Below are 12266 nucleotides of genomic sequence, written 5' to 3'. Positions count from 1 at the left end.
GAGGGTGGGTGAGATTCAGGGAATAGGAGGGGAGAAAAAAATAAAGAACGCTGGCTAATCTCCCAGGGCGACTGAAGCCCGGGGAATGCTTGGTTCCGTGCTGACCTTCAGAAATGTTTCCTCTCCTCTGAGGCTGACGGAAATTTCTAGGGAATTGAAATGATCCTGCCCATTGAAAAGTCTTGCCAATTTTAGGGTGCTGTTCTGAGACTGGAGTTGAGCAGTTCCTGTGAATGACTCAGGTCTTCAGAACCACCTGCCTGGCAGGGCTGTCCCACATATGGCAGGGTACCACGAATGAGCATGCTTGTCCCAAACCCCACCTGTTGCAGATTTCATGATGCATGACAGGGCATGACTCAGGATGGCAGAGTAATAAATGAATAAGCATTGGAAACAAATAAATATAGACATATTTAGCCATCCCCACACTTGTACACATGTACAGACACACATATACTTCCAGTCACCAAGGCAACCATTCCCTGAAGCTGTATTTTGTTCTTTTCCATGTTAGGTATTTTTAACCTTACTTCCTAGGAGTGTAGCTCTGGTCTTTTGAGTCTCTCCTGAGAAAGTACCTCAGTACACCTCCTTGGGACACGCTGGTACATCTAACATTTTCCAGGTCAGTTTTGAAGGCTCATGTCTTATCCTCATTCTGACACTGCATTCAGCCAACACACCATTTGAAAATGCACTGAAAGCATCAGCAACACAAAATGACCATTGCGATTTTTACTGTGAGTCAGAGAAATTAAGGATAAAGGGAGTGTTTGCCTTGCACAGTTTTCCCTGACAATTTTCGCTTTTAAAGGGGGGGGGGGGGGGGGCGGGTCACAAAGTTCATGTGAAAAAGGAGCCAGCTTGGTTCCAAAAGATGGAGACAGAGTCTCAGGATTAAAAGGGACAGCTCTTATTTTGGAGGCAGGAATTTAGGACTACTGATAGTTTAAGAGAAGTTGACATTTCTTTCCTTCTCCTTATAACATATGCTACTCTTCAAATTAACCTAATTTTCTATTTTAGATTTCAATATTTTAAAATGGCAGCAACACAAAAGGGTCAGGAAACAGTTAAAACATTCTTACACAAATATTGATCTGACTTTTGACAACATCCATGTAATAAGCAGGGAAGTTTTTTCCTTTTAACATCACCAACGCGTTCATGATTAAAGGTCAGTCTGTGGCAACAGTTAATCTAATTTCATCTCTACGCTACAATCATTACTCTCTGCTTAAAAAAAAAAAAAAAAAAAAAAAAAGTCTTATTTGTCACTGGTCCAAAAAGTTCTCTGCATATCCTTCTGTCAGATTTCTGCCAGAGGGGGAATGGTACGAGTATTTAATTTACAGTCGTAATCCACTCTCATGCCCTGTCTCTTATTAAGCGTCGAGGCACGGTGGAGTGGAAAGGGAAGTCTTTACCACGAAGCAATTGCTTGTAAAGTAGCTTAAGTGCAGAACTGGTGATGGTGCGGCCGGCGTTTATTATGCCCTGAACTAGGGCTCTGGTTTTCAAAACCCGAGACGGGAGAAAAGGGGGGAGCCACAAGGAAGACTGCACCCAGGTAATCTGGGTCAGTCTATCCATCAGCGGAGAGAGGGGCAAGAGGCCAGTGGATGGAGAGACTCGGCCGGGTGCACAGCGGCCAAAGCCCGGAGGAGGCGCATCCCAGGGGCGGGAGCCGTGGGTGGGCTGCGGGGAAGGAGTGCTAGCCCTGCGCGCTGTCCTCCCACCCCATCCGTCCCTGCCAATGAGCGGGCACCCGCGGGGGCCCGGAGGTGCGGGGTTTCCCCGAGGCTCGGGGATTAACTCAGCTTCCCTGAGGGGCTCTGTTTGGCCCACCCCCTCCCTGGGCCTGGGCGGGTCAGTCTGTCACACGACAGGTCCCGTCCGTCTGTCTGTCTGTCTGTCTGTCTGTCTGTCTCCCGCCTCCCACCTCCCACCGACACCGCCGCCGCCGTTCCGCACCGAACGCTCCGGGGGAACTGGGCTGCCCCTGGCGCCCCGCGTGCCCCCGCCTCCCGGCGCCGGGCGCACTCACCCGCGTGCAGGCCGCCCGCCTCGGGGCCGCTGTCCGGGGCGGCGCTGCTGGGCGGCGCGTCCGAGTCGGTGTAGGTGAGCCAGGTGGACTCCGTCTCCCGAGTCCAGCTCTCGTAGTAACGCGGCTCGATGGCATCCGCCCGGCTCCCGCCGCAGCCCATCCTCCCTCCCGTGCTGCGGGCGCGCCCTGCGGCCGCTGGGTTTTTGGTTCCGGCGGCGGCTCAGCCCCGGCGGCGCAGCCCGGGCCCGCGAGGAGGCGGCGGCGGCGGCATCGGGTCCCCGCGCCAGCCAGCCCGCCCGCGCCGCAGCCCGGCGCCCGCCGCCCGCTCCGCCGCGCCCACTCCCCGCGCCCCTCCTCTCCTCCTCCGAGGCCCTCCCCTCCCCACCTCTCAGCCCCCCGCCGCCCCTCGCCCTCGCCGCGCCCCCTACCCGTCCCTGATTCAGACTCTCCCCCGCATCCTCCCTGCGGGCGCGCTGCTGATCGGGGGACTCGGGAGCGACGGCCTGGGAATGGGAGGGGGGCGAGGGGTGGATGGCTCCCAGGCTCTTGCGCACCGATCCTCTCCCCCTTATTTATTCCTTCATGCCTTCTTCCTCTCTCCCTCCCTCCCTCCCTTCCACTTTTGTCCCACTCAAACATCCCGGGGAACCTTGGAAGGGACCCCCAAGCTTTCTGGCCACTTGTTTCTAAAGCAGTGGAGCTGGTGACAACCCAGAACCAGGAAAAGAAACTACTGCTGTTAAGAATGAAGGAAGAATCAGAGCCCCTGCCTGTCCTACTTGGTTTGGGGAGCAGGGAGTAGGGCCTTATGATTTCTGAGAGTTGGAGCGGACTCTGTGTCGCTAACACCCTTTCCAAGTTCTGCGGCTTTGAACGTTGTTCTCAGGAAAGCAAAAGAGCTTCAGGAACCTTAGGGAGCCGGGAGCGGTCCCTCTGGATCGGCTAAGGCGTGGCTGACTTCCCTCCAAATCCATTCCCAGGGTTCGTACCCCAGCTGTCAGCCTTTCATTCCGTGGTGCCTGCTCAGCTCTGCGTGCTTGATGGGAGCTCTGCTCCAGCTCAGACTTGGGTAAGCCAAAGGATTCCCTTCTCCCAAAGGAACCAGAACACACTGGGAAAAGAACGAAACTGCCTTAAGGAGACAGCTAAGAAAGAAGGGTTGAAAGAATAAATCCTCAATGACTAGGCTCTGCCAAAATGTCATAGTGTTGAATAAGTATTGTTTTCATTCTTCCAAAATTATATATATATATATATATTATATAAGATCATACAGAATCTGTCTTCCTCTGACTTATTTCACTTGCCTCAATATTCTCTAGATCCACCCACATTGTTGCAAACGGCAACTTTTCATTTCTTTTTTAATGATTGAGTAATATTCCATTGTCTGTATACCAGATCTTCTTTGTCCATTTTTCTGTTGAAAGATGCTTACATTGAGCCCATTATACAGAGTGAAGTAAGCCAGAAAGATAAAGAACATTACAGTATACTAACACATATATATGGAATTTAGAAAGATGGTAACGATAACCCTGTATGCAAAACAGAAAAAGAGACACAGAAGTACAGAACAGACTTTTGAACTCTGTGGGAGAAGGTGAGGGTGGGATGTTTCGAAAGAACAGCATGTATATTATCTATGGTGAAACAGATCACCAGCCCAGGTGGGGTGCATGAGTCAAGTGCTCGGGCCTGGTGGGCTGGGAAGACCCAGAGGAATCGGGTGGAGAGGGAGGTGGGAGGGGGGATCGGGATGGGGAATACGTGTAACTCTATGGCTGATTCATATCAATGTATGACAAAACCCACTGGAATAAATAAATAAATAAATAAAATTAAAAAAAAAAAAGAAAGATGCTTACGTTGTTTGTCCATCTTGGCTATGGTAAGTAATGCTGAAATGAACACCGGGGTGCAAACGTCTTTTATCTCCTTATTTAGTTGTGTCAGGTCTTGGTTCCAGCATGCAGGATCTTCACTGGGTCATGCAGCGTCTTTCATTATGGCACACAGGCTCTCTAATTGCAGTGCATGGGCTTAGTGGGATCTTAGCTCTCTGACCAGGGACTGAACCCCCATCTCCTGAGTTGCAAAGCAGGTTCTTAACCACTGGACCTCCAGGGGAAGTCCCCAAGTATCTTTTCAAATTAGTGTTTTTGCTTTCTTCCAGTAAATATCCAGAAGTAAAATTGCTGGATTATATGGTAGTTTCACTTTTACTTTTTTGAAGATCTCTATACTGTTTTCCATAGTGGTTGTACCAATTTACTTTCTCACTACCAGTTCATAAGGGTTCCTTTTTTTTCTGCATCATCAACCCTTGTTATTTGTTGTCTTTTTGATGACAGCCATTCTGGTGAATGTGAGGCTATATCTCACTGTGGTTTTAATTTGTATTTCCTTAATAATTAGTGATGTTGAGCATCTTTTCATGTGCCTATTGACCATCTGTATGTCTTCTTTTTTTGAGAATTAAAAAATAAATTTATTATAGTAAAATATATATAAAAGTTTGTCACTTAACCCACTTAGTGTATGTCTTCTTTAGAAAAATGTCTGTTCAGATCCTCTGCCCATTTTATGTTGACTTGTATGAGTTCTCTGCATAGTTTGCATATTAAACCTTTAATGGATAAGTTGTTTGTAAACATCTTCTCCCATTCAGTGGGTTACCTTCTCATTTTAGTTTCCTTTGCTGTGTGAAAACTTTTAATTTTATGTAGTCCTGTTTGTTTATTTTTGCTTTTGTTTCCCTTGTGTGAGGAGACAGATCCAAAGAACTATTGCTAAGACCAATGTCAAAGAGCATACTACCTATATTTTCTTCTAGGAGTTTTATAGTTTCAGATCCTTAACTCATTTTGAGTTTATTTTTCTGTGTAGAGTGAGAAAGTAGTCCAGTTTCATGCTGATGCATTAAGCTATTCAATTTTCCCAACATCATCTACTGAAGAAGCTGTCTTTTTCCCATTGTGTTTTCCTGGCTTCTTTGTCATAGATTAATTAACCGTATAAGCATGGGTTAATTTCTGAGCTCTCTATATTGTTCCACTTATCTATGAGTATGTTTTATGTCAGTACCATACTATTTTGATTACAGTAGCTTTGCAGTATAGTTTAAAATCAGGACTTGTGATACTTCCACTTTTGTTCTTTCTCAAGATTGTTTTGGCGATTTGGGTCTTTTGCATTTCCATACAAATTTTAGAATTATAGCTCTATTCTAGCTCTGTGAAAAATGTCATTGGTATTTTGATAGGGATTGCATTGAATCTGTAGATTGTCTTGCAGAGTATGATCATCTGAACAATATTAATATTTCCAAAAGACATGATTGTGATATATCTTTTCATTTGTTCATGACATTTCAATTTCTTTGATCAATATCTTACAGTTCTCCAAGTCTTTTATCTCTTCGATTAAAATCATTCCTAAACATTTTATTCTTTTTGATGCAATTGTAAATGGGATTTTTTCCCTAATGTCTCTTTCTGAAAGTTCACTTTTAGTGAGTAGAAATAAAGCAGATTTCTGTAATAATTTTGTATCCTGCAACTTTACTGAATTCATTTAGTAGTTCTAATAGTTCAAAAAACTATTTTTTTCTCTTTGTATTATATCATCTGCAAACAATGAAAGTTTTACTTCTTCCTTTCTGATTTCGATCCTTTTTATTTCTTTTCATTGCCTCATTGCTGTGGCTAGGACTTCCACCTCTGTGTGAAATAAAATTGGTGAGAATGGGCATCCTTGTCTTATTCCTGATCTTAAAGGAAATGGTTTCAACTTTTCACTATTCAGTGTGGTATTAGCTGTGGGTTTGTCATATATGGCCTTTATTATATTCAGGTATCTTTCCTCATTCAACATATATTTATTAATTACCTATTATGACAAAACACTGTCAGTAGATATAATACCCATCTAATACATTTTATTATCAATTGTATATATTCTATAATGTGTACTGTTTAATATATCTTATAAAGTATACAGAATATAGGTATAGTATTCATTATATCCTATATAATATATAGGATGTAGACTAGGTTACATTGTCTATAGCATTCAGTATGTATTAACAGCATCCAGTAGATACTCCAAGTTCAGGGCATTCCTGGCACATAGTAGAAATGAATAATTGGGCTAAAGAAGATCTAGTTTCAGGCAGAGCTCTTAGATGTCCCTCTGACAGGTTCTAATCAGAATCCATAATGCAGAAGTGAGCAAAGACCCCCTGAGCCAAGATCAGGGACTCCGCCTCATGCTAAGTCCAGAGCCTGCCAAATCCAGGGACCCAGGCTGGCCCTTCCCCTGCAGGGTTTGCTTCTCCTTTTAAGATACCCGGCAGTGTCTTCAACCTGGTTTCAGCTGTGAGGGGTGGAAGAGGTGCAGTTATTTAGGATGCAGTGATTTCCCTAGCCCATTGGAATTCAGATGCTCTACACCTTTTTTCCTTAACCTGAAGACTTTGGTTTAGGAGGAATGAGCCCTCTGGGACAGAGAATTCTCAACATCTCTAACAGAATTTCTGCTTCCATCAGTTCTAGCATGAAGTGACTCCTTTAATAACCAACTACTTTGTAAAAGTCACCACCCAAAGAGCTGTGCAAACAGAAAGAGTGTCTGAGCCGGGAAGGTTCCAGGGAGTTCTAGAAAAATTTAAAAGGCCCCCAAGAGCTGGAGCATTGTGAGCCAAGAAAATGAGGTGAGCATGAGAGGAAGTGGAGGAGTGGGCTAGCCCAGCCCGGGCATGGAAACAACCATAGAGAGAGATTTGGACTTCATCCTAAAAGCGATGGGAAACATTGGAAAGCTTGAAGCCATGCACTGTCAACATCAGATCTGTGATCGTGAACTATTACTCTGGAGAAAGGTGGGGAATACATGGCAAAGGGGCGGATCCCCGGAAAGCATTAAGAGGCTCTTAGAGATGATGAAGGTGGAGGATGCAAGGAGTGGGGTGGACAGGGTTGCCAGTTGCTGAGAAGAGGAGTCCTGGAGGTGCATCATCATGGAGAGGTCTGGAAATGGCAGGTGGATGAGGAATACTGTTGCAGTTGAATTTGTGATGCCTCTGAGACTTGAGTTCACATAGGTAAGGCACTTAGCTTAGTTGCCAGAATGTAGTAAGAGTGACTTTGTAAGTGATGTGTGTGTGCCTGTGTGTGCTCAGTCATGTCCAAGTCTTTCCCACCCCATGGACTGTAGCCCGCCAGGTTCCTCTGTCCATGGGATTTCCCAGGCAAGAACACTGGAGTGGGCTGCCATTTCCTCCTCCAAGGGATCTTCCCAACCCAGAGATCAAACCTGCGTCTCTTTGTGTCTCCTGCACGGGCAGATTATTTACCAACTGCACCACCTGGGAAATCTCTGAAATTATGTGTTTTCACATGAGATAATGTCTGTGAATTTTAGGGGTTTTGTTTAATATTTATTTATTTATTTCGCTGAGCCAGGTCTTAGTTGCAACATGCGAGACCTTCGCTCTTGGTCTCGGCATGAAGGATTTTTAGCTGTAGCATGTGGGATCTAGTTTTCTGACCAGGAGTTGAACTCAGGCCCCCTGCATTGGGAGCATGGAGTCTTAGTCACTGGCCAATAGGGAAATCCCAATACTGTGAATTCGCTTAGCACACAGCAGAACTTTGGTAAATGGTAGCCTTTTTTCTTTTCCTTTCTTCCCTTTTCTTTCCCTTTGTGATGTTACTGGAGCTTCCCAGGTGTCCCTAGAGGTGGAGAACCCTCCTGCCAATGCAGGAGACCTAAGAGATTTGAGTTCAATTTCTGGGTAGGGAATATCCCCTGGAGAATCCCCTGGAGAAGGGAATGGCAGCCCATTCCAGTATTCTTGCCTGGTGAATCTCATGGACAGAGGAGCCTGGCGGGCTACACACAGTCCACGGATTCTCAAAGATGTGGACACAACTAAAGTGCCTCTGCTCCTCTGTGTTCTTTTAATTAAGTCTTTCCAGTTGGTATTGAATTTCCTCCCAAAACTTCAAGAATAACTGTAACAAATTAAATGTAACTATGTAAAGTGTAGTAAATTATGTTAAACCCTCTGTTCAGAATCTGGAACTCAACTGGCATGAATTAGTCATCTTTTTCCACCAAGTTTAAAAACAATGACAACAAAACTGAATTATTTTCAAGTGGAGATGATTGCAACAGGGACATGGAAAGCCTTAGCCAAAGTCACCCAGAGCAATGAAGTCAATTATGCCTTTAAAAAAACTTTTGCTGAATTTTCACAGAAAAATAATTTTACATGAATTAACCAAATGATTGTTCTGACCAAATCCTTAATTTTCAAAAAATTTCAAAGTGTGTTTATATAACCTTTCCTCCATTTGTCCTGATCTTTTTGCCACAGAAACAGCAATGCCATTCTGGAGACGTCTGCATTAAATAAACAAAGTACTTTACTAGGGTGTGAGTATCAAGAGAAACGTGAGGGAAGTAGAAGAGGCAACCAGTCTACTGATGCAAAGTGCAACTAATGCCGAAAGGCAAACACTGGAAGTCAGTGACATCCAGCTGTGGATTACAAATGTTGCCTACTGTGTAAGTAAATAAAGGATGTTGCAGCCATCAAGTCATCATCCACTGCAGCCACCAACTGTGCACCCAGAGGGGATTTAGGATGGAGGAAAGCAGGATACTGGCCGTGTATAGTTAAGATGCATAGCAAAGGCATGATCCCAATGAGTCCAAACTCTTACATCTTCCCATGTATAGAAGAGCACTAAATTCATTAACTTGAGATGCCTGGTTTTCTTTAATTAACAGTAATCTTTTGATGTTCCTACTACCTTGTTTTTGTTGCAAAAATCCCGACATATCCTGGCTTCTACCTTACCTATTTGGAGCAGTCCCTCAGAGCTATCTGAGGGGCTGTCTTCTGGGCTTAAGTGCTCTGTTTTGTCCACCAAAAGAAACACATAATTCTCAACTTTAAGGTTGTGCGTTTCTTTTTCAGTCGACAGCCATCTCCACTAAAGGGTCAAGTGACCAGTCTGTCATGACTAGGTAGAGGAGTCAATTCCTGTGCTATGCCCTCCTCCAACTTACAGCTTTCAATTGGAATAACAAGGTAAGAATACAATTATTTGTATGTGTGTGTGATAAGAACACACCTCAATAAAGTTTTCTTTTAAAAATGCAAAAAAAAGACCCCACTTTTGCTGAGTGTTACATCATTTGTTACATGATGGGATTCTCAAAATAAAGTATCTGTGGCTTTAAGACCTCTTGTGGTGGATATTGCTCCCCTTCCCCCAACACACACTCATTTCTATGGAACCAGAGCAGAGAGCTTGAGGACTCAAATCCATTCTACCTCCAGGTCACATGTCTGGCCCAGAATCACGGGGCTCTGGCCCACTATGACGAGTCAAGGAAAGGAGACCTTCCATGAGGCAGTCAGGATCCAGGACAAACCTCCCACCAGGATCAGTCATCTGCAAATGAGTAAAGATAGATTCACTGCCTTAGAAATTTCCATTTTTCCAAGCGAAAAAGTAATACAGATGAAGATCGGTAGCAGCAGTAATTCTGGCTTTCGGGTGCAGACCCCAGGTCAGTCTCTTGGGCACCTTCTCCTAGCACCCCACTGCTCCAGAGTGAGTGGAACAAACCAGAACTCTGGTCCCTGCCATCCCTCTGGAGGGTGTTAAAGCATTCCACGGAGCACACCTCCCAACCCCCAGTCTTGGCTGGCTGACACCTCCTCATTCTACGACTTGTAATTGTGTCCTAAAATAAGAAAGCTCAGGGTTAGTATCCCAAAGCATAAAATCTGAGTCCATTCCCTGCATCTGGGTGAAAAATCAGCAAGTGTCATTTGACCATTTGACATGGGCCAGTTCACGCATCTCTCACCATTGAAGAATGATTTCATGCCCTGGGGGAAAGGTGCAGTGTACCTGGACTTTAAGTGATGCAGATGACGGGGTAAACATGACAATTAGAGTGGAAACAAGCAAGGGAAACTGAAATATTGAAATGACAAAAGGAGACATGAATTTTTGACTTGGTTGAAGAGGCTACAAAAGGTGAAAGAGAGACTTTGGGGGTGGGGGGGGGGAGAAAGCAATTAAATATGGTACCACAAAACATTTATACAGGAAATGAAATGTGAAGTACAACACTATAAATTTTTCCTCCACTAATCTTTAAACCAAAAATTCTTATGAGAAGAAAGGTCTGCTCCTTTGGGTTAATTCTAAAGAAATTTGCCAAGTTCTTTGAATATCTTCAGAAGCTATCTCAGTGCCTGGATTAATGTCTGTGGCACTTTATTATATCCCAAATGAAAACATGAGACAAAACCGTTATGGATATTTCCAAGCTACTGATTTCATTACACTTCCTTTCTGTATAGTACCACTTGTTGATAAGCTGTAAGGAATAACCAGTTTGTTCTCTCACAAAGGAATATGAAACACATTCTTCTAGAAATGGCCTGGAGAGGAAAATCTGGTGATAATGCAGTGGGCAGGTGATTTTTTTAATTGTCAGAACGACTTCAAATTGTAGATCATGAGAGTTTGAAAAGAGGGATACTCAATTCGAGGTGAGAATAGATTCAGAGAGGCATATTTACACAGAACTAATTCCAAAGAGAATTTTGAAAACCCAGAGAAAGTTTTGATTAAGTATCCACCTAGCATTACATATTCTTAAGGACCTTTACAGTCATCATTATCTATGTCTTCTAACATTGTAGTGGCTGAATTAATAATTGTCCTCTGCACTTCCTCTTCACCTCGAATAAGGAAAAGTTGAGTAATTCATCAAAGGTTACTCTAAATGTCAGGAAGAGAAAGATTAGATCCTGGACATTTTAGTCAAGATACACAGAGTCTTAATTCTCTTTAGAACAAAGGAAGGACAGAATGTAACTTCCTGAGTTTGGAGAAAGAGTGTTTTCCATGGATTTGAATAGGGCTTTCTATGGTTTTTATTAAGACAAATGGTCCCATTTCCGTGCATCAGCTCTAAGTGTGCCTTCACCTTGAACCCCTGAAGGTTTTGACAACATGTAAATCTCAAGAGTGGTTTGAGTCTTGGCAGACACCTTTAAGAACAATCCGATGAAAAGAGAAGAACTGAAATAGAGGGAATACATTTTGGCTAAGGCTTTTGAACAAAGGTTGCTAGTTTACAATGCTGGGAGCCCAGAGCACAGGGCTTGGGTTTCTAAGGCAAAACTCAAGATGTAGAACAGAATGTTTTCCTCAGCTCTGACTGTGACCCATGAAGGCAACTTGCTTCCTGGGGCTCTCGAAGGTCCTCAGAAATGTTCATGTTGTACAGAGTAGACCAGATCATTGAGATTCTTTCTCTGAAAGCAAAGAAAGTACTTTCAGACCATTTTTGTTTGCTATTTGTTTAATCATGCGACAGTTGACCTGGACTTGATACTAAAGAGAGCTGCTGTTTCTTATTCGTTTCCCTTTGCAAAGATTTGCCTGCCTATTCAGTCAGAGCAAATAAGAAAATGAGTTCCAGGCAAGCGAATAAAAACACAAATTGATTTCCATATATATTACACTGCTCCTTTGGGTGGGGCAGATCATTAACTAGACCTATATATAAACTTAGACCACAGGACAGCAGAGCCCAGGGCAGCAGATGCTGACTTCTGTTCTTCATTTCCCATGTTGGGAACAAAGGATCACAGTCATTTACACTGTCCATGCCATTTTGGTGGCAGCTGTTGTGTTTGATGCCTTCATCAGATAAGGTATAGATCCAGAAGACAGAAGGGGTGAGACCCCGGAAGACAGGTCATCTCTCAATCCGATCCCAGTAACATTAATGTGGAAATGAGGCTCAGGTTGCTTTCTGCTAGTCTTCATCAGCAGAAAAATAATTGCCTTATCCTAAATGAAAAACATGACTTCCTGATTATAGTAAATGGGGGGAGAGGGGAAAAAAAAAAAAGAGCAGGCAGAGAATCAGGTCTTTCATTTGTATAATCTGGTGAAAACATTGCCTCCCCAGAGAGCTGGCAGCTCTGGAGCTGATGGAAAAGAAGCCGAAGCAGTCCACTGGGCCTTTTGAAGGGGGAAGTTGTTCAGACGCGTGAAGCTCCCCGTGCACTGCCGGCTGAGGGCGGCGGGGCTTCATCGGCTTGGCCGGTATTGTGCTCCTGCTTAGTCGCTCAGTCGCATTCAACGCTTTGCGACCCCGTGAACTGTAA

The 12266-nt window shown here is 44.1% G+C and overlaps 1 protein-coding gene across 2 annotated transcripts in view; it reads right to left on the bottom strand.

The window, feature by feature from the left end:
• BAALC (BAALC binder of MAP3K1 and KLF4) overlaps positions 1-2318 on the bottom strand; it is an 84482-nt gene extending 82164 nt beyond the window's left edge. For both annotated transcript variants that reach the window (XM_065902979.1, XM_065902980.1), the window contains exon 1: positions 2051-2318. In XM_065902979.1, the coding sequence (XP_065759051.1) occupies positions 2051-2210 (160 nt within the window). In that variant the 5' untranslated portion in view covers positions 2211-2318. The remainder of the gene's footprint in view (positions 1-2050) is intronic.
• Positions 2319-12266: the final 9948 nt, after the last annotated feature.

Source organism: Muntiacus reevesi, chromosome 12, assembly GCF_963930625.1.
Source record: "Muntiacus reevesi chromosome 12, mMunRee1.1, whole genome shotgun sequence".
Taxonomy (NCBI): Eukaryota; Metazoa; Chordata; class Mammalia; order Artiodactyla; family Cervidae; genus Muntiacus; species Muntiacus reevesi.
This window is presented reverse-complemented; position numbering and strand designations above follow the sequence as displayed.